Genomic DNA, 22,186 nt, shown 5'->3' on the forward strand with positions numbered 1-22,186 from the left:
TAAAAATTAAGAGCACACATGTATTATTACAATCGCTCAGTATAATTTAACAGGTGGAAAGTGGGTAAGCTGCTGTAATTTGGTGGCTCTGGAGCTCTGTGATCTTACCCCGAATTTCTTTATGCGTCCATAGGTTGCTGCAGCCCCCCTGAGAAAGGGGACAAGCCTGCTAGCTGAGGGTTGGGTCCACTATAAAAATATTATGCCACAGCTATATATACCTCAGGGAGCAGCTATTTTAAGCAGGGAAGAGCAGAGAACAAGAGCAAATGGCTGTAAAACATGTCCAGCTGTCTCCATTTCTGGAACACCAGGGTGGACGGTGCTGCTGTGGTGTGCTTTCTGTCACCCTCAGGTGGGACACAACACTTTCTTCTCCCTTCACCTCTGCTTTCTCTTCTTTTTGACATCTTTAATGGTTTAATATATACCATAAGCTTTAATCCTAAACTTGGCTTGGAAAGAATAAACCATAAGCCTACGGCAACAAGCAGAGTTATTTCCAACATAACTGTTTCCACAGGATATCACCTGGGGTGTATTTACTTCACTTTAATAGTCTCCAGTGGTTTAATGTGGTACACTCAAAGCAAACCACTAAGCCAAAGTGCATACAGCAGTTAAAAATATGTTCAAAATAACCCACATCACTTTTTCTTTCTGTCTTTCTTTCCTTCCCCAGTTATTTGCTTTCTTACTCAAATGCTAGCAGCTCACCACTGGGTATGTGCTGGCACACTGCTCTCAGGTCGGACTCCCCTGGCACTCTCAAGCACTTCATCAGCTGCTTGTGGAGTAGCTGAATCCTCTACCTCTTTCTAGTATCCCTGGGCATGACTTTCTACTTCCACTAGAAACATTGTCAAAGACAGGACGAGAGGATTTGAAAAGAGAGATTTAGCCATGAATTGCTACAATTTTCTATTCTTCATTGATGGCTGAGTGTGTTTTTGTTCTGTGAATCCATGCCTTATGCCTTATATACAGCCCCTTTATACTGGAGTGTCTTCTGCAGCAACCCTAAACCCAGGATCAGGAGTGATAAACATGTCTGCTTACAGCTGCAAAAAGATCTACTTCAAAAACTGCCACAAATGGTCCTGCAAGGAAAATTGAATTATTATTGCCTCTTTCTTTATTGAATAAATGTGTTTAAGATTTTAAAAGAGTTTTCCATTAACGTGAAATTTTGGTACATGCCACAAACTAGGGTATAATTGTTAATTCCGCCTGACTAACACTTTGAAAGAGACTGCTTTCATCTGCTGTACTGGTACACTGTTATTTATTTTTCTGTGATGGGATATTATGGTAACATATATTATAAATCTTTCCTGAGGGAGATTTCAGTGACTAACAAATGCTTATCTGGTCAAAGTCCTCATCTGCAGCCAATAATGCAAATACAAAGTGATTGTTTTGAAAAGCAATCAATTACAAGTACGATAAGCACTTTTTAGATGTATTGAGAAAGAAGATGAAAATATCATTTGTGGTTAAGGATTTTAACCACAAATCAGTGAGGAGGCTTAGAGTTAAACTTCTACTCTCAACACCTCAGATGTAGACAAGATGAAAAGTCATAGGTATGAAGTCCTAAATTCTCTAGACTTGGATTTATTTCATGTACTGTTAACTGGATATGAGAGTTGGTACCTACTAAATGTAGTTGCAAAGATACTTCAAAATAAATAAAGTAAATTGTCGCAAAACTCTAGTGAAGTGACACTGTTGTGTAGCTCTTTCCACTTCATTGTTGCTCCTTTTCACCTTCCTTCTGGATCAGAGTATGTAAGAAAAAGATTATGGCAAAGAAAGAGTATTTAGTAAAAATAAAATATATAGAAGTTTATACCCTTTGTCTCCAGTGACCTTCATACTGACCTGAAAAGGACTGAGCAGACTCCTCAGGCCTCTAATGCACTAGTTTGGGGCTTCAGTGAGCATCACACGAGGTCACTTCTATGAATGGCATCAATACGGGCATGAAAAGCCACAAACATCGAAAACTGAATTTGCTGAAAAGATTTGAAAATTATGGAGGTTATTTTGATTTAAGGACAATTTGACCAGACACAATGGTCAAGGTTGTAGACTTTATAATTGTGGTCATAAGTGATATTTTAGCCCTGGTACCAGTAGCACTTACTGTTCCTATTTTCCCATTAGCCAGCAAGATCCTTGTAAAGTGGAGCCTAGTTACGCTGATTTTTTTAAAGCATTGGAACAGTCTTGACTTGTGCAACAAAAGTGCGATAAGGAACAGGAGAGGACAGAGAGGTTTCCTCATGTGTCTGTCTGCCTAAGCCACCAGGGGGGACTCATTCCTCATCAATATCATCTGGTGTAGCAAGGACCTGAAAAAACCCGCACCTATTCTTGAACCAGGTCTAGAAAGTCATGGAGTTCAGCAGAGAGCTTGTCTTTACTTATGTTAAAAGAGCCTTTATATAAAATCTTGTAAATCTACAGCACTTGCTCTTTCCAGCCTGCCCATGTCTACCCGACGCACTGTGCAGCAAAGTACAAGTCTGGCTGCAGAGGGATGTGCTTTCAGCCGGGTAATTGTATATAGCAACAGGGTACAGTCAGTGCCATCTCATGCCTACTTTGAACTGACCTGTGACTATTGCTGAATCTGCCGGATTGAGAGAAGACCAGCAGAGAGCCTGGCGTGGCTTCTCGCTGGTTGGGCTCGATCCACATCAGTGGCCATGATTTTGTGGTTGAAAGGAACATTGTTTTGACTGTACGTGCACAGGGGAGCTCTTCAGTGGCTGCATCATCACTCCTTAGTGGCTGTCATTACTCCATTTCTTTTTTCCAACTATTACAGCCTTCCTGATTTATTTCAATTTCACTACATATTTTAATATTTTTAATAAAAATTCAACCATTTTGAAACAGAACTGTATTATTTCTATGATCACAAGGGGTTTGTACGTGTTACAACATCCTATTAAACAACAGCAAAAATCTGTGTGCGATGTATGTACTTTGGAGATATGTCAGGAAAGTTGTATAATTTTGAAATCCCACTTAAAACCCAAACGTTAGAACTTTATTTCAGTGTTGAACTCTCTCAGGCCAGTGGGATTCTTCTTGTGGTCAGTAGAAAGATTTGGAAATACTGAAGAGAATTCTCTAGCCATATCAATTTTTCAAATCTGTACCTTATTTTGTGAATTATTACATGTATTATCTCATTAGCTGTTACTTTTAGGTACTTTGAATTCTCACCTTCCTTAACTAGTCTTTGAACTCCCCCCAGCTTCTGGGTGCAATCAATCATGTTTCTGTGCATGTTGCTAAAGCAATTTCTTAACCTTTTTCTACTTTACCTTTGTAATATGTAAAATACTACCCTGGTGTGCACTGAGTTTGTGAGAACAAAACCTTTCAGACACTGCAATTTATTAAGTTATATTTGTTGTAAGTAATTTTTATTGAGTTTCCTGCTTAGCACAAAACCAAATACCTCTCTATTGTATATACTGCTTCTTTTTCATAAAAAATACAATTTCTGATCTAAGAGGAGCCTGCAGACATACATACAAATCAAGAAGGTAACTCTGATTAAGTTCTGTAAGCCATTCTTCCATAAATTCAGTAAGTTTCCATATTTTATTATATTCAGAAAAAAAAAAAAAAAAAAAAGAAAGAAATTGTGTTTCCTGTCAGTAAGGTGGTGGTTGTGCTCTCTTGAATGAGATATGAGACTTTTTTTGATCTGTTTCTGTAGCTGAGACTAGCAATATTGCTGAGTTTGTGCAGTAAAAGCTGACCCAGTTTAGTCCACAGAATTGATATAGCAGATACAGGCAACATATGCTACTCTTTCTGTATTGCAGTAACAGACAGAAATATGGGGATGTATCTAATACCAAAAGTGCTTTAAAAGTTTTTGTTTTAGGGTGTCAAACTTGAATACCAAAATCTGCTCCCTAGACCGTTTTCAACATCTCTGGTTAAAATCAGTCTCCTAATCAATCTTCGGTTGTGGCAGGTAGAGTCTGTGTTCTTATAGAAACATCTCACTCAAAATTTGAGAGCTTTTGCTATTAATTGTCTCATGTTTGGTGTCCACCTGGACCCATGCCTGTGCACTGCACCAGCACAACCATCCGGGCTTGGGCTCCGTGCCCCTGGGCAAGTTGTGCAGCACAGCGACGGTGGCGGAGAGCAGGGGAGAAGGTCACAGATGGAGGCTGGGAGGTGGACGTGGGGCTTATCTATTGTAATTTTATGGATTTTTAAGATTGCTTTCACTAAGAAGCGTAACTGTGACAGACACAGCTTTGAAGACGGTAGCTGACACCACGCAGGATGTCAGTAACTTGTCAGACGGTTGCATTCAGCTCCCCTACTTAACCTCCCTTTGGAAATACATCATCTAATTACACTCCTCCCGTGGGCCAGTGTGTTCTTAAAGCATGAGGAGCTTTGTAAGAAATTCATCCTGAAAAGTTGTGAGAGTTATTGATGACCATATCAATAAAAGAGTGGACTTGGCTTCACAATCTGTGGTTTTTTTCTCTTTATTATGTACAGAAAACTCTGTGAGTGTTTAGAATGAAATTATGACTTAATAAATGTTACAGCTGATGAGTCAACTAAAGTTGCCCTTTATGTGCTTCTGGTAATGGTAATTTTACTTCTCACTTCCCCATTTCACACAGTTTTCTCTTTCATTTTTCACTCGTGGCTTGAGCTGCGTTATCCGAGGAAACTGTAACAACAAGGGCAGAAATTATTTTTCTTCACAACATTTATTGTGATGATAACTGATGGTGCTGCAGTAGGATTAATTAGGATTGCAGAGAATTTGACAAAATAACTGAATATTCCTTGAAGACATGTGACTGAGGATGACTGTGCTGAATTTTTGTTCCTCTTTGCCAAACACGAAGTTTTATTCCATCAAATACTGAGCAAAATAAATAACTATGTTTGGACTTTTTTTTTTCGTTTTATTCGCCCCTGGAGTCAGTGAATTCCTTTGCATGTCATCAGAACTAGAAATCTCGTATACTTTTTGTGGTAAGTGAAAAATAATTTATTCTTTTCTTACTGGCATATGCACAATAACTATTGTTGTCTGAGGAAATGGGAATTTCTTTCGAATCTGTTTCTTTGATGAATACAGAAAAATATAAAGAAGTTCAGCTGGAGTATATTTCTGTTATTAATTACCATCTTATAAGAGCTGTACTGCGTAGGCATAAATATTACCACAATGCTGGTGGCAGCAGCTAAAAGAGAAGTTTACTCCTCAGTAAAGTCGGCATGTTCCAATTCAGGAAAAACTAGAAGATAAGGGATTTGAACTTGTTTTGCAAGTACTGCATTGTATAAATTACCCACACTGATTTAACCCATATATTACAACAAAAAGCTTTAGGTATATGGAAAAAAAAGGAGGAATGTGGCATTCTACCAGGCTGGATGATCGGTCAGGCTCTGGGGCAACATAGCATGACCCCTCTTGCCATGTCTGTGTCCTGAGCCACTGGAGCTATGTGATTCACTGAGATTTTTCGTTGATTCTGCAGCAACTTGTCATCTCCCTGATGTGCCCATGTGGACTCGGTGGCCAGAATGTGGGATTTTAAGGGGATATTTCACAAGGAAAGGCCCATGTCTTTTGAAAATCTGGGTGCATTACTACTGTGTATCACCTGAAAAATAACTGTATAAAAAACTGAGGCCCAGGAGGGGAGGTTTGGGATTGGGTTGGGTACTTTGTTTTACATTAATGCTCACGGTGAAAATTTAACAAGGGTACTTAACCTTGCAAACCAAACCTTTGAGACCACAGTGAGTTTTGTTTGCCCTTTTTCCTGTTGTAATTTCCCATGTGTAGTTGCTGGTTACCAACAGCCAGACAGTTTCCTTTTGTACACCTCTGGCTTTAATCCTTGAAACACAAGACAGAACCCTTCCCTGCTTATCACCCTGCTGTCCTGTCTGCTCGCTGGGTTAGCATGGGGAGCACCCCTTCTCCACCCTGCCTCCAGGCCCATGGCGAGCAGGGCACTTCTTCAGCCTGAGCACGCTAGGGAGGGCAGAAGCAAGCTGAATTGAACAGACTTCTTTCCTAAAATTAAGAGGAAAAAAAAAAATACTGACTGGAAATCCTTTCCCAGACTGTCACTGAATGATGTTTTAAAAATTAGAGTATCAGCTAATGGGCTCTAAATTTTATTAGATACTGGTTGTATGATGCTTTATCACATTGCAGCTGACCCTGTGCATTGCACAGTGCTGGGTGGGTCACTCACAGAGCAAATCTACTCAAAGGCTCATTTACATTATCCCGGAAAACATGCTGGAACGTTAAAAACATTTTTAGCTGTGGTCAGCAAGTTTATATAGATTCCATAGTTAGTACAAGTTGGGATATTTTCAGCAGAGGACCATGCTGACTGAATGTTGATAAAAAGTTTGTGTAACTTCGAAAGAGAAATAAAGATACTTTTGCCTCTGAGTTTTGTGTGCAAAATACCATAAACCAAATAATTGACTTTTCTTGCTACTTAAAGAAATATGATATTATTTTTTCCCTCTATGCATATAAATAATAAAATATAATTTAAAATAAATATTTTATATTTAATATTTAATGTGGATATTTATCTTAGATAATTTTATACTATATACCTTATCGTAAATAGATTTTAAAATGTGTGTGTATTTATTGTGAACGTGTATATATGTATATATTTATTATTTTCCTGGAGAAGCCTATTTACACTATCAGTATGAAACTCTTTTTCCCTGTAGATTCTACAGCCCATGTTTTCATGTTTAATCTGACACCTTGCAGCATCATGAACAAACCCATCTGGAAGGCTGCTCTTACCTGGATTCCAAGTGAGTCCCTCTTGACTAGACAATTATATTCTGCAAATGTGAAAAACTGAATACAGGAAAAAAGCTGACACTTCATCCTAAATGCCTAATGATTTAGGAGATCAGTTTCTGTGATTAAAAATGGAATAGATAAAATATAGTGATGGACAGAAATGATGATTTGTGGAAATAAGTGCGTTTGAGTTTTACTTGTTGGAGCAGTTACCGGAGCTCTGCACGCTGGCTGGCACCGCATATGCACAGGCAGTTTAGGTGCACGTGCATTTGTGTGGAAGAAGCAGACAAGATTTGCAGCACACAAGCTCTTCGGGCCTGAAGAAGATCCAAGTCTTTTTAAGGAGAGAGAATGCCATTAGGCTATCCAAGTATGGCAGGCCTTCCACTAAAAACATGCCTGTTCCAGAAGCTGGAAATGGTACTGGATTGTGTATGCAAACCCGGATCTAACCTTTAAACCCAGCTTGAAGCTGACAAGCTGAGTCTCTTACGAAATAGCTGTATGATATTCTTCACCTTCTGAGTAAAAACTGTGGAGCTGGACTAAGTTTACTTCCCTAGAGTGACACTTTTATGATGGCTACCAGTGTTCAGGGCAGTTTGTTTGCAACACCTGCTTAAAACTACAGAGTCCTCATCTGAGTATTTGTTTGGGTTAGCTGTGGAGCTGAGTGAACTCTGCTGAAGAAATTAAACCAGATTTTTAAATTGTTCACTCAAGTATTTTTTAAGACTGATGTTTTTTGTTGAAAAGCAGCTTTTTGGGTTTTGTTTAATTTTTTTCTGGAAGTAACAGTTTTCAAGATATGTATTGTTAGTTTTGGGAGGAGTCTTTAAAAAATATTGCATTTCAGCGAAAACTAATTTTTATCTCTAAGTAGCGTGTCTGCATATATGTTTTTCCTCCCCTCCAGCTACCATTTTCTTACTTGCAATGTCTTAACTAGGAAGTGACATCACCTTTTTGAAGATCGTCTTCAAAGTCTGGCACAGCGGTATTGAAGCGTTACACTGGAAAGAAGTCCTTTGCAGTGGAGCTGATGACGAATACTCAGTGTGCGGAGCACTGAAAGGAGGTCGGTATGGAAAACAGATGGTGCCTTTCCCTTGCCTGGCAGGTCCCCTCCACAACATGGCCATATCCTGCCAGCCCTTTTTCACCACTAAGCAGATTTCTTGAAAGACTAATTGATCGAACCGTGCAGAGAGGTTTTCCTCTCCACAGTCTAGACCAATTCACCTTGCTTGGCAGACAGCAGACTTTAGAGCAGGCAGTTCTCCAGTGCCAGAACCCTACTAAAACAGAGAATTTACAAATTTTATGCTTTAACATCCTTATATTGCAGTTTCGATCTCTATAAATTAGGATTACTAGTATCCTTCATCTCATGACACTTTTGTTGGTAGCATCTTTAAAATGACATGGAAAGACTACTTTTGACTAGACTGGACAGTAAATTTGAGAGGAGCTAGGGACACTACTAGTGTCCAGAACACAGTTTATTTAGATACATGTCTGGGTGCATTTTTAGAGATTCTCTACAGCCATGTATAGTGCTTTTTCATTAGAGAAGAGTCAATCCTGTTGTAGGGTCTAACTACCATTAACATGAGACAGACTCAGATCCAGAGAATTCAGGCAGGATGTCAGACCAAAGGCCAAAAAACCTGTGAGGAGGTCAAAATACACAATCCATGTTTTCCTTTCTTTAAAAACGATTATCGGATCTCTTTGGTTAGCATTCAATGGAACTACTGTTACAAGTTAAGTCAGTGGAGTTATCACAGTAGGATGGTCTGTAGATGTTACAGGAGCAACTGTGGTTAATTTCTACTTTCTAAAGTGGTTTAGACAAATAGGCAGAGCTCTGGGAGAAGAAACAGGTGAGGGCTTTATCACTGGAAGAGTAAATGGCATTGGCACTGATGCTGAGAGTTGTGCCACATTGCTTTGAAGTTATTTAGGAAGTTTGATTGATGGCTTTATGACTAAGTAACCATTTATATTTTAATTATCTCTCTTTTACAGAAACAATTGTATCAGCATTTGACATTAAAGGTGCAAGAATAACTTTTCCAAAGGTACTTTTCAGCATTTTATATAAAGAAATAATAATAGCAAAAATCACATATTTTCACATGTACATGTTTTCTGAAGAGAGATGTTCACCCAAACTGTAGAAAACAGCAAAAGGAAATGTTAGAAAACTTTCTCATGCTTGAAGTAATGACTCCAGAATAGTAGCATCTCTAAAATGCTATATGTGCTCAGATTATTATTCCTCTATTATTCCTCCTTTATTTTATGAAAGAAAAGGCAGAAGATATCAGTCAATGTCATCTTCATCATTGCATTTTGTTTGGTAAATTATTTTGTTTCCTTTTACCTGTTTGAGTAAGTCCATACATATTCTTTCTGCCCATTTTCTTCTTTATTTTACGTTCTCTTCACGTGCTGGTCTGTCCTCCCTGAAACCCTTTTCAAAGATTTGAACAGGGCTAACAATATCCAAAAGTAAAAGGAGTGCTCCAGCGTTAAACCAGGAGCAGTACTAGTCCCCAGGTTAACCCACTCTCATCCAACACCTGCCTCATCAGCTGCCTGAGCTTTCCCAAGACCCTTACCATCCCTATTAATCCCCACAAATGTCACTAAGGAGCTCCTACTGGTACAAAATCTCCAGCTTCCCCTTAAAGCTTATGGGCCTTTAACAGTGCTGAACTCCATCCAGCCCAGTGTCTCTTCTAGTCTCAGAGCTGGCAGTAGGCTGGAATGTCCTCTGCCGTAAGCAGTCCTCCTATAGATGAGGAGACCTGACACTTCCCAATGGGAGTCTGCCAGACCAGGAACTAATCCTAATCATAGCCTTTGCTGTGAACTAGAAACTCTTGCAAGCCTCCCCCTCTTTATGTTAGTCTTGTGAGCCCTTCAGCTCCCAAGTGCTCACCCTCAGCTTGCCGTAGCAGAAGAGGAAGGTGACAGGTGTCAAAGAAGGTAGGGTAAGACCTGGGTTCGGTAGGGGCCACCAAGCTATCTTCTGTCCTGATGCCTACGAAAGTCTGTGTGGGGCTGTGAAGACGGGTAGCTAGACAACAGCTAAGCCTGGGGTGGTGCTGCTTTATGGATCAGACTGCTGGGTGTGGATAAGCAAAGCACCGGGCCCGGAAGGAATGCTAAGCTGACGCAAGAACTGATATTACTTACATCAATGTGCACTGTGAGAAAGCGTGGCTGGCTTAGAGCTGGGCTCGTGGCTAATGTTCAGGCGAACTGTATCCTGCTAGTCAAGGAGCAGGTGCTTCACGCAGGGAAGTGCGCTAGGCACTTACAGCGTGATTTAAGTAGGCAGCTTGAGACCTCACAGTAGGAAAAGTGCTGGTTATACTTTGAACAGGGACCAAAGAATGACTACATCACTATCCTCACATGGGGCCTTCCTCCCACTCTTCTCACTCTAGCATGCTTCATCCTAATCTTGACATCATGTCCAAACTCAGGACAAACTGTTTGCCACCAATAATAGTACGAGATTGCTTTAGCTTTCATCAAGCGAATGTTCGATGTATTCACATGATACGTTCACTACAAGTTGATGATTTTGGTAAACACCACTGAGGCTGAATAGCTGTTAAATATCCACTATGTGATTACCACTGAAAACAGAAAGATGGACTGTCTAGTACAACAAACTCTGTTACAAAACTGGTCAGAAGCTGTGTGGTATGTAGCCTGGATGACTTCCCTAGGACTGCCTGTAAAATACAGAGGCTGTTATTGCAACTACCTATGGTCTGCATATGGGTATTGGGGTGAGAAGGTGGCAGAAAGTCAGCAGAAAATGGAAGTGTTGGTAGGACTGAATCCTTGCTGAATGTAAGCTATAAGGACTAATAAGTTTACTGCCTCACAGCAGGGACAAAAAGGCCCATTGCTGCAGAAATGCAGCCTGGTGTATCAACTCAGTTAATTCGCATTTGTGGAGTCAGAAATGTTACTCTAGGGAACAGTACTGGAGGGGGGAGCAGGTGCCCTTGGGAGCACAAGACTCGGGTTTGAGAGAGGACCATGACAAGTGGTCTTTTCTCCCAAGTAACCAGCAATAGTACAAGAGGAAATGGCCTCACGTTTTGCCAGGAGAGGTTTAGATTGGACATTAGGAAAAATTTCTTCACTGAAAGAGTTGTCAAACATTGGAACAGGCTGCCCAGGGAAATGGAGGAGTCACCCTGATGGTGTTCAAAAAACATGTTGATGTAGTGCTTCTAGACATGGCTCAGTGGGCATGGTGGTGTTAGTTAGATGGTTGGACTTGATGATCTTAGATGTCTCTTCCGACCTAATGATTCTAAGTGCAAGCTGGACCACAGCCTCCCGCTGTTCCTTAGTACCCTTGGCATGAGAACAAAGTTGAGCACTAATTTTTCATACACACATATCTGAATATCCCCATGATAACAGTCCCTGATGGGAATCTTTCAGTCCTAACAGAAATCACCAGAAACATTCCAAGAAGCTACTTAGAAAAGAGCAGGCAGCTTTAGAGGTGGGCCCAGGCCAACCTCACGAGGTTTAATAAGGCCAAGTGTAAGGTCCTGCACCTGGGTTGAGGCAATTCCAAGCACAGACACAGGCTGGGCAACGACTGGATTGAGAGCAGCCCTGAGGAGAAGGACTTGGGCATGCTGGTGGATGATAAGACGAACATGAGCCAACAGTGTGTGCTTGCAGCCCAGAAAGACAACCGTATCCTGGGCTGCATCAAAAGATATGTGACCAGGAGGTTGAGGGAGGTGATTCTGCCCCACTACTCTGCCCTTGTGACACCCCAACTGGAATACAGCATCCAGCTCTGGAGCCCCCAACATGGGAAAGACATGGAATTGTTGGAGCAAGTCCAGAGGGGGGCTACCAAGATGGTCAGAGGGTTGGAACACCTTTCCTATGAGGACAAGCTGAGAGTTGGGCTTGTTCAGCCTGGAAAAGAGAAGGCTCCAGGGAGGCCTTATAGTGGCCTTCCAGTATCTAAAGGGGGCCTACAAGAAGGCTGGGGAGGGACTTTTACAAGGGCCTGCAGTAACAAGATGAGGGGTAATGGTTGGAAGTTGGGAGAGGGCAGGTTTAGACTAGATATAAGGAAGAAGTTCTTCACCGTGAGGGTGGTGAGACACTGGCACAGGTTGTCTAAGGAAGCTTCCAGGGAGGGCCCTGGTAGTGTTCAAGACCAGGCTGGATCAAGCCTTGAGCAACCTGGTCTAGTGGGAGGTGTCCCTGCCATGGCAGGATGGAACTAAATGATCTTTGAGGCCCCTTCCAACCCAAGCGGTTTTATGATTCTATGATTATGCACTAATTTTCTTTTTTTTTTTTTTTTCTCTTGCTTGTTTTAGGGCAATTATAATGTTATTATACAAGCATTCTCTGATGATTTTCAGAATAATATGGTCATGTGCTTGAATTTCACCATGATAATAAAACAAGGTGCTTTCTGAATGTGATGAATGTTTCAAATAATAATTCCAGAACACAGAGGTCACTTCTGCAAGCAACTGGAATCTGAGCTGCGAAATAATAAGCACACTAATTTTCCTGAGGTAGAATACATCATGTACTGTCTGGAAAACTACATGATGGATAGTCTTATCCATTTATAGCACTGCTGTAATCAGATGTTCAGCCAATGTGCACAAACTCTCTGGGAAACAGGCATCCTGATTAATCCACAGAATAACTCTGACTGGATGTCAGGCTGAGGACTGCATTTTGGTGCTGTGCCTTGACTTATGAAAAAACCGAGTCCTTCAGACTGCACTAAACTAATACAAGAAGTTTTGAAGTGCAAGAATCAGAAGTTCACCAGTACTCAATTTAAAATAAAACAGCAATTGAATCAATAAAACTTGTTTGTATAATCAATTTGAGAACTGTTTTTTTATTCTCCTGTTACTTTCTGATTATCTTTAGACGTTTCCTAATGTTTGGCTCCATTTGTACTGAGCTGAACCAGAGGAGTAACAATTTGTTACGTGGTACTGGCTGATATGAATAACATCCAAAGGGGAACATGTTTCCAGTTACACTGATATCGTACAGCTGAATTTAGCCATCCAGAGCTGTAACTGCAACCCCATAGCGCATTTTTAGCTCTTGCTCAGAGTCCAAGGGGCAGAGGCTACACAAGCTGTCTCCTTTGGAAGGAAGAGGATGGTCATTGCCCAATAGGTTGATCTACTCCTCAGTTATCTAAAGCATATCTAAAGCTTTTGCTGTAGCTTCTGCTGTTGGGCAGCCCAATATTCAGCACCCACCTTCCTTCTCTACTGCACTTCCACATCCAAGACATTCGGTAAGATTTTGATGGAGTGTAAGGTTTGGTCCCTAGTAAGAGAGCTGGCATCCTTTCAGGCCTCATGGCTCTTTGGTGCCACTGCATGGGGAAAGATGTCTGACCAGTGCAGTGTACAAGTGCTTCCTTCCTTCAGACAGGCACCCTCCTTATGGATTCCATGTTCTCTTTTGGTCCTCAGTCCCCAGCCAGCGGTTGCTTAGTAAGTTCAGACGCTTTTTCCTAACGAATGGGTTGGTGTTGAAGTTGCCCTTTGTGTTGGCCACCAGGTCGTGCTGTGTCTAGCAGATTGCTTCTAAATGCCTGAAAAAAATGAAAAACTGGAACAAACCAACCCCGTTTCAAGTTGCTAAATATCAAGCATGAAAATTAGCAGAAGAGAAGCTTTTAAACTCACTTTACATGCAAAGAATTTTTTCAAACCGCGTATCAGAAAACTCAACAAAAATTTGAGTTTTCACATGTGTAGATGTGTAGATGCTCCATTTAAAACTTGGTTTCAGTATAGCTAGTTTGGCAAACTAAAGCAAAATCATCAAGAGTCAATAAAAATATAAGAAGTAGAACTGTGTCGTGACAGGAGACATGAAGCCACGATTACATACAAGCGGCAATGGCAAAGCATCTGTGCTTGTATTCAGTCCACAGACTGTTCCAGGAGCAGCCCACCGTGCAGTATCAACAGCAGCTCCTGCTTACGTTTGAACCAAGTGCCTAGAGTTGCGATCAGTTTCCTCTTAATCTAAAATAACAATCAACAAGCAGCCAGAAAGCCTGATAATCAATTCCTACTTTTCTTCTTCTACTTCGCTCACTTCAACTAGCATTACTGGGCTAGGGAACAATCTTACTGTATGATGTCCCTTTGTGCCCATTTCACAGTGTCCAGCAACCACCAGGTGAAGCCTCAAAATAGATTTTAGTGGAAAATCTGCTGAGTTTTTTGCTGCCCTGAATTATTTGGGGTGTTAGAGGAAATAGTTTGTTTATTAAGCAGCAAGTACCACAGGTACGAGAGACTAATGGCTCCTGGAAATCAAGGGCAGTCGTGTGCTCTATTTTTTGTAAGCACACATTTTAATGCCTTATAGATGTTACAGAAAATGCACAGTATATGTAAATGTGGAAACAGCATTTCTGGATCTAAAGAGGGACATTCACAGATAAACATGTGTATTCAGTATCTTGCATTGCAGACTGTTATAGTGTAGATCTTCAGCTGAAGGTTATGATTACACATGCCAGCAGATAGGATTGCGAGGCAGAACGCAGGAGCCACAACTTTATAAAGCAAAGACCTTTCAAAGGCCTCAAGCTCCCTCCTGCGCATGACCGGAGGTGTCCGCTTATTGCAGTGCTGGTGGCTGCTGCGCCACGTTCCTGCATGGACAAGAGGAGAAACGTTTTTGTAGGGTGTAAGATCACGCAAACAGCTCACCCTGAAATTGGTGTGATAGCTTGGGGTGAAGGGCACAGATGAAGACAGAGCTTTGCTCTGTGTGTCTTGTTCCCAGGACAGAGCTGTTACAAGGTTTTCCTTTCTGTTGCTGTTGTCTGCAGTTGGCAACAGTTATCATTTAACTTTTTCCCTTTCCAAACTCTCCTGAGCCCGTACTCAGGGCTCTAGATCAAAGAGGAATCTACTTAGGATAAAGTGAATTACTTGGACTCAGTAATGACTGATCTGAATGTTTCCCTTTTCTTCAATTTACTGGGTCAGTAAACTTTGATCCATTTTTTACTTCTTCATTTCCTGGCTCTGTCCAGAGTTCGAGTGGTGTGAATGCTGTGAAGTAAACCATCCACTAAGTATTTGTTGCTTAAAATATTCAGTAAGTGCTACACGTCCTGAGATACCTGTATTTTGCCAGGAGTCCCAGTGAGCTGTGGAAAGACCCTTCCCCTGCAAACTGAAATAAATCAAGGAGGGCCTCACATGCAGCATGCTTACCTGAAATTATTATCTAAAGTCTTCACAAATATCTTTTTTTTCTCTCTCTCATTACTGTTGTTTTTAAGCAGCTGTCAGGATTTGCTGCAGATGGGAAAATAGCTTTTCTTCACCCCCTCACCCTCTGTCGCCAAATATGTAGTTATCAGAAGAAGCAGTTCCTGTAAAATGTGTTTTCCAATAAGAGCACACACTTTTAGAGCTGTGTTATTACAGTTTCTTGTGATAAAACCGGTAAAGCATGCATAATTTCAAATGAGAGGAGTCCTGCTGACCACAATAACATATACGTTTGCTGGCTGAAATTGTAACACCATTTGAGAACAGACACATGAAGAAAATTCCACATAATTCAGGAATTACAAGAGCATATATTGTTTCCAGAGGTGTACTGGAAGACATAAGCAATCCCTTAGTCACCAGTTAGCTTAGCTGGTAAAATGTATGCATATTCATACTGAACAAATAAACTACATGGTGCCTGCAGCAAGAAGGACCTGGACTTGATGATGCAGGAGATGTGTACTGGTCTGTTTTAGAGGCATCACAAGAGAAACATTGCAGCATTAATCCCTTTTGCAGAATTTTTTTCTTGGCCAAAAATGCTAGTAATTGCCTTGGAAGTGTCAGTGTAGCATGCTATTCTGAATGACTTCAGCTGCTTCGTTCTGCCTGTGTGTTCCTGCCAGCACAGTGAGTTCAGGGGCAGCAGATGGGGATAGTGACATTTCTAATGGGAAGAGATGGGGAGGGAGGGAGGGAGGGAGGGAGGGAAGGGAAGGCAGATCATGCCTGCAGAACTCAGGGGGGAGAGGACAGGAGAGAGGAAGTTTGGCATTAGAAATGACTGGACTTTGGAAATCTTGGAAAATAGTCGCCATGTGCATGTACTTGTCTTGTGGATCCCAGGGGCCTTGCTGCATGGCTGCTGTAGATGGGTATGTCCATAACCTCTTTACTTCAAGGTACAAGTTACTGCTGGCGAAGAGAGACCTTACGTAAATGTATATAAAATACATATATATTATATATAAACACATATATGTTTTTGGCCAGATAATTTATAAGTTTCCCAAAGCTTCTGTCCGCAAAGAAATAAGGGGTTTTTTGGGGGGGCTTTAGCTTAAACAGCTGCCTTAGCTAAAGGTGTTGTGCTTTTAAATTTAAATTTCTTACTAGTATTATTTCTTACTGATATAACTAAGAAAGCAAAACCTTTGATAGCAAACCTAGGTCTTTGCTCACAGGAGGGAGGGGTCACTCATTCTGAGTATTAAGGTCCTTGTCTGCCCATTTTCCTGCTCTGCACAAAACTCTCAAGTACTACAGAGAAGATGATAATTTATTTTCAAATATTAACTTCTGCTAATTTGGTACATCCATTGTGGGTTTTTTTCTCCAAGGGCATTGGCATCTCTCCTGAAGAAGTACCTCGATACTGATTACGAAGTTAGATTAATTTTTACATACATTCTGTTCACCCAGATTTGATTTAGATGTTTCACTTTATTACCCATATTTTTTTGTACTTTTAATGGAGTAGTGTTGTTTAACAACTTCAGTAGTGCAAATTAAAAAAAAAAAAAACCAACAGACAACAACACAAGCCTACAATAATTAAAGATAAATACAGAAAAGCAAAATTGTGGCATTAGTCCTCTGTCAGCAATAGAATCAGAAAAATCTGCCCTTCACTTACGAGATGTGTAAAGGAGGACACTATCAAACAAAACATAATGCATACAAGAACGAGCTGTTGTTCGCTTTGATGCTAAATTAACTCTGTTTTAGAATGACTTCACTTTATTTCACGTCTGAATATCAGCTGCAGGAACTGATAGTTATCTTTTATAATCCTACATTGCACTGAAGAAATCTGCCCTATGTCAGTGGACATTGCATGTACTGGAATTTTCCTTATATCCTTAAAGCATTAAAGGTGTTTCAATAGCATAGTTGTGACATTAATGAAAGTTTCATGTGTGACTGTCAGAAAAACAGACTGCCAGCAACAATATGTTTTTCTCGTTCCCCAAGCTACCTTCCACTGACTCTGACTGCTAAGTATACAGTTTCCCTAAACTGTAAAAGTTTTGGTGATTTTAATATTCTAACTATGGAGGGAAAAAGTTCCTAAAAAAGAAAAAATCTAAAGAAATTGCTTTTCTAGGACAATCCAAAATAATAAAATAAAGAAAAAGTATTCTCAGATGAGTAATAAGGAAAAAAAAGTGGTTGGATGAAATAATTACAAAGTAATTTCAGAATGTTGTCTATTTATTTTGACCAAATAACAAAAATAGTGGGCTTCAGCTCATTGAAATTTGAGGATCAGAATTGTTTAGAAATTAGCAACTTCAGAAAAAGTCAAAATCGGATGCTTCAGCAAAGAAATGTTTTCCTACTTTTTGTTTTTGACAAATTGACGTTATTCAAGGAAAGACCGTGATTCAACCGATAAGCCAGGAGTCAAGCTGTGATATTTGTACTCATATTAGCATCTACTTGACAATCTGAGTTGTCCTATAAGGTATGGTACACAGTCCAGTTCTAAATGACTTTATGCCTTCTGCTGGAACTGATACGGAAAGGGCAAGGTTAAGACTTTACAAACAGTACAACAGAAGCAAGATGTCAGATGGAGCAGACCAAACCATACATTTTAGCTTTGTAAATTATAATTTTCTTTTAGTACCTTTGATTTTATGAGGAACAACGTTATAACAAATAGAACAAATGTAACGGACTAATAAACCTCCTTCTTATGCACCTTTAGGAGTATTTGGCTAGGGTAGCCAAAATTTAGAAGAGAGAAGAGAAGAGAAGAGAAGAGAAGAGAAGAGAAGAGAAGAGAAGAGAAGAGAAGAGAAGAGAAGAGAAGAGAAGAGAAGAGAAGACAAGACAAGACAAGACAAGACAAGACAAGACAAGACAAGACAAGACAAGACAAGACGAGACTATTTCAGTTGGAAGGGACCTATAATGATCGTCTAGTCCAACTGCGTGACCAAGGGCTGACCAAAAGTTAAAACATATTTCAGTAACATCCTGGACCTGATATGCCAGCTTGTGGTAAGCCCTACTAGAGGTGTTGAGTGTCTCCAAATCTTGCTGAAGCTGAGAGCTGGACATACTCAGCAATATATATTTTCATATATGCCAATCTTAGTCATAATGCAAATGATTTTATTTAAGTGCAGGTGAGAATTCTGTGAGAAAATAAAGAAATTATATTTACTTCCAGGATAGTATTTGTTCTTCTGCAAATGTTTTACACAAAAGTTACTTGATTCATGATGCCTAGCCTGGATTTCCGTGAGTGGACCAGGGGAGCAACAGGAGGGAGTGCCTTCTTCTGGCCTTGCCGAAAGGGAAGTGCCCTGCAAAGTCCGCACTCATTGTCACTACTAAGATTGGAGTGGAAACATGGCTGCTCCCTTTTTCATGGCTGCTCCCTGTTTCACTGCTGCTCCATTGATAGTTAGAGCCAATCCTTGTGATAGCCCGCTTCTTCACCCTTCACCTTCAGTCTTACTTCAGTCCCTGGGAAAGTTATGGAATGAATCCTCCTGGGAGTTATCACAAGTCAAATGAAGCACATGACTGGGAAAAGCCAGCATGGATTCACCAGTGGCAAATCATGCTTGACAAACCTGATCGCCTTCTATGACAATGTAACCTGCTTGGTTGATGCAGGGTGAGTGGTGGACATAGTCTACCTGGATTTCTCCAAGGCTTTTGCTACAGTTCCCCACAGCTGTCTCCTAGAGCAACTGATGTGTTACAGTCCAGACAAGTGGTCCGGGTGGTTGGTGGGGAACTGCCTGACAGGCTGCACCCAGAAGGTGGTAGTAAATAGCTCCTTTTCAGACTGGCAGCCTGTCATAAGTGGGGTCCCCAGGGACCAATATTGGGCCCAACGCTGTTTAATATCCTTATAACTGATCTGGATGATGGGATCAAGTGTACCCTGATGAAGTTGGCTGATGACACCAAACTGAATGGGGAAGTGGACACTTTGGAAAGGAGAGCCACCCCACAGGAAGACCTGGATAGGCTGGAAGAGTGGGCTAACAAGAACCTGATGAAGTTCAACAAGGAGACGTGTCAGGTCTTGCACCTGGGAACACATCATCCAGGAGTGCAGCACAGGCTGGGATCTACCCAGCTGGGGAGCAGCTCTGTGGAAAGGCACCTGGGGGTCCTGGTGGACAACAAGCTCAATGTGAGCGAACAGTGTGCTGTAGTGGCAAAGAAAGCAACAGGACGCTGGGTTGCATCAACAAGGGTGTCACCAGCAGAGACAAAGAAGTCATTATCACACTCTACTCAGTGCTTGTCAGGCCCCACCTGCAATACTGTGCTCAGTTTTGGTCCCCGCTGTACAAAAAAGCTGTGGACAGGCTGGAGAGGGTCCAGAGAAGGGCCACAAAGCTGATCAAAGGACTGGGAAGCCTGCTGTATGAGGAAAGGCTGAGGGAACAGGGTCTGTTCAGCCTTGAGAAAAGAAGGCTCAGGGGAGACCTTATCACCATGTTCCAGTATTTAAAGGGTGACTACAAAGAAGATGGAGACTGCCTTTTCACAAGGAGTACTATGGAAAAGATGAGGGTTAATGAGCACAACTTAGTCCTGAGGAGATTCTGATTGGATATAAAAGGAAAATTTTTCACCATGAGAACAATAAGCCATTGGAATAATGTGCTCAGGGAAGTGGTGGAGTCTCCAACATTGGACTTTTTTAAGAGTCTGCTGGACAGGGTGCTGGAACCTCTTGTCTAGACCGTGCTTTTGCCAAGACAGGTTGGACCAGATGATCCTTGAGGTCCCTTCCAACCTGGTATTCTGTGATTCACCCAAATATCACTGTTCTGGGTAGAAAATATGGAATAAAATGATAAATACAATTTCAGTTTTGAAAATATGGAAGAAAATAAGAAAGAAAGTATAGGTAGGGTAAACAGTTACACAAAATATACAATCAAAAGCAAGGTATTTGAAATATTTATAGATGACACATTGCATTATCAGTGAGTCAGGCACTAATATTAGGTTTATTTGAAAGAGGAGACTTTCTCCAAACATTCTGTCAATACAAGAAGGATGACTGAGACACCGTAATTCTTTGAGAAGAGCTGAAATTCACCATAAGCTCAAGACATTCAGCAATTACAATTGTCATGATCTTTATTTTTAATACTTGGATTGCGGTGGTGCCTTCAGTAAGTAGCTTGTAATCAGGACTCTTGTTTCCCTGCTGCATATTGTATAAATATTTATGAAATTAGTAAAATAATACTTTAAGGGTTCTTTGAAATGTGAATCACGGCCAGATCCAAAGCACCTACTAAGCATCTAGCCACAAGAGAGTGACCCAGAATACCTTAATTCTGCAGTGAGATTGTCTGACATCTCCAAAGACCAACCCATAAATCTGACACGAGAGGATTGGTTTGGTGTGGTGCAAGACAGCTTTCTGCTGAGGATGGCAGACAAACTGAATTAATTCTTATTTTCCAAGGCCATTTCCACTGTAATTCATATTTCAAAGAATTGACAGCCTGAAAAACATATAGCATGTCACAGTACAGTATATATCGGAACATAAGCACAATGATTTTGCTGGAATACCAAGCTCAAAAATAGATCCAGATGGTTAACTGTGATGGGTCTTGACCATATGCATTGTTTGGATGTTTAAATTGATGTTACATGGATTTGACACAAAATTCAGCGTTTTTTGCAGTGATCTCACACATTTCTAAAGGACGTCACATTGACCACAGTTCTGTGAAATATAAGATGGTAGGGAAACTAAACTGCCTTATTTTCCACCACAATAAAGTGCGTGGCTGTGTAATCAAAAAGGTCCTAACACAAGAAGAAATTTAATGCAATCTCTTGACCAAATCACTGACCCTTTCAGTGATTGTTTTCTCTATTTCAGCCTCTGAAGGTTGAAAAACAAAGAGCAAAGCAATATATTTTGAGGTGCATTGCCCTAATGTACACTGTAGTCAGGTGGAAACCTTTTGGTCTGCTGTCTCTTGGTGGGACTGGATGGTTTTCCAGTTTCCCACAGGAACCACTGTAGACTTGTGGACCTGAGGAGCAACAATGTCACTCCTCAGTGGACTGGGGTGTCTACTGCCAGCCAACACACAGCACCTTCTTCTCTGCAGGGTTGTGAGCCTTCACCATGATATGGGTCTGAAGTAGGCTGATCTTATAAATTAATCTGATTTCCCTAAACTCGTCATGTTTAAGTCTCTCGTCATGTGCACAGTAACATAGAGACAATCTAGCAGTTGCTTGCTCGCCTCAACTTTCTACACGCGTAAGTTTTTCTATCTAGAAGAAATAAATATCAAACGGTTAAAAAACTCAAGCTGATTATTACCTTGCTAGGATACCACATTTTCCAAGTTCTTGATCTTAAATCCCCTACATGAAATTGTGAGTATTCCCATTTCCCTCCTTTCCCTAAAACTGTGAAGCAATTTGCACACTTGGAGTTGAAGTGAAGGCATCCCCATTGGGTGAGTTTTTTGCCCTGTTACTGGGCGTGCATTTCAGTTACTGCAGAACAGCAGGGTTTTCTCACAAACCAGGAACTGCTACTTTATAAATGCATATATGTTAAATAATGGAATTTAATCATATCCTACAGGGTACATTTTTTGAGTTGTCAAGAGAGTATTACTCCCTTCAGGAGATCTCGATGCACGTGAAAGCGAACTGCACAATGTTGCCTGCATACTTCATATTGGTTTTACTCTATTCATTTCTGTTGGGAAAAAAAAAAAAAAAGTAATATTTGTCTATTTAAACGGGTGAGATAAATACTAAAATGTTCAAGAAAGAAATGGAATATTTTCTGTTTAGGCTTTAAATTCTTAATAACTTTTCCAAAGTTGGTATTAAGCCTGGAATAAAAAAAAAAGAGGTTGGCTGCAAGTTAGTGCCTCACTTTGTAAAACCAACAACTGCTTTCTGAATTACAGTGCTAGGAGAACTTATC

General features: G+C 40.7%; 1 protein-coding gene across 4 annotated transcripts; it reads left to right on the top strand.

Moving 5' to 3' along the window:
- The first annotated feature begins 4,916 nt into the window (after nt 1-4,916).
- Nucleotides 4,917-12,616, top strand: LY96 (lymphocyte antigen 96). 4 transcript variants are annotated; one of them, XM_086465907.1, is made up of 6 exons: nt 4,917-5,040; nt 6,784-6,873; nt 7,818-7,946; nt 8,900-8,952; nt 9,870; nt 12,392-12,616. In XM_086465907.1, exons 1-6 carry the CDS (start codon nt 4,947-4,949, stop codon nt 12,520-12,522), a joined length of 498 nt encoding a protein of 165 aa, XP_086322033.1. In that variant the 5' UTR covers nt 4,917-4,946; the 3' UTR covers nt 12,523-12,616. The 4 variants fall into 4 exon arrangements, with proteins under 4 accessions (XP_086322033.1, XP_086322031.1, XP_086322032.1 ...); XM_086465905.1 differs by lacking the exons at nt 9,870; nt 12,392-12,616 and adding an exon at nt 12,259-12,370 and having other exon boundaries at nt 7,818-7,988; XM_086465906.1 differs by lacking the exons at nt 9,870; nt 12,392-12,616 and adding an exon at nt 12,259-12,370.
- The last annotated feature ends 9,570 nt before the right edge of the window (nt 12,617-22,186 follow it).

The sequence above is a fragment of the Leptosomus discolor genome, chromosome 5 (assembly GCF_034619465.1).
Source record: "Leptosomus discolor isolate bLepDis1 chromosome 5, bLepDis1.hap2, whole genome shotgun sequence".
Lineage (NCBI taxonomy): Eukaryota > Metazoa > Chordata > Aves > Leptosomiformes > Leptosomidae > Leptosomus > Leptosomus discolor.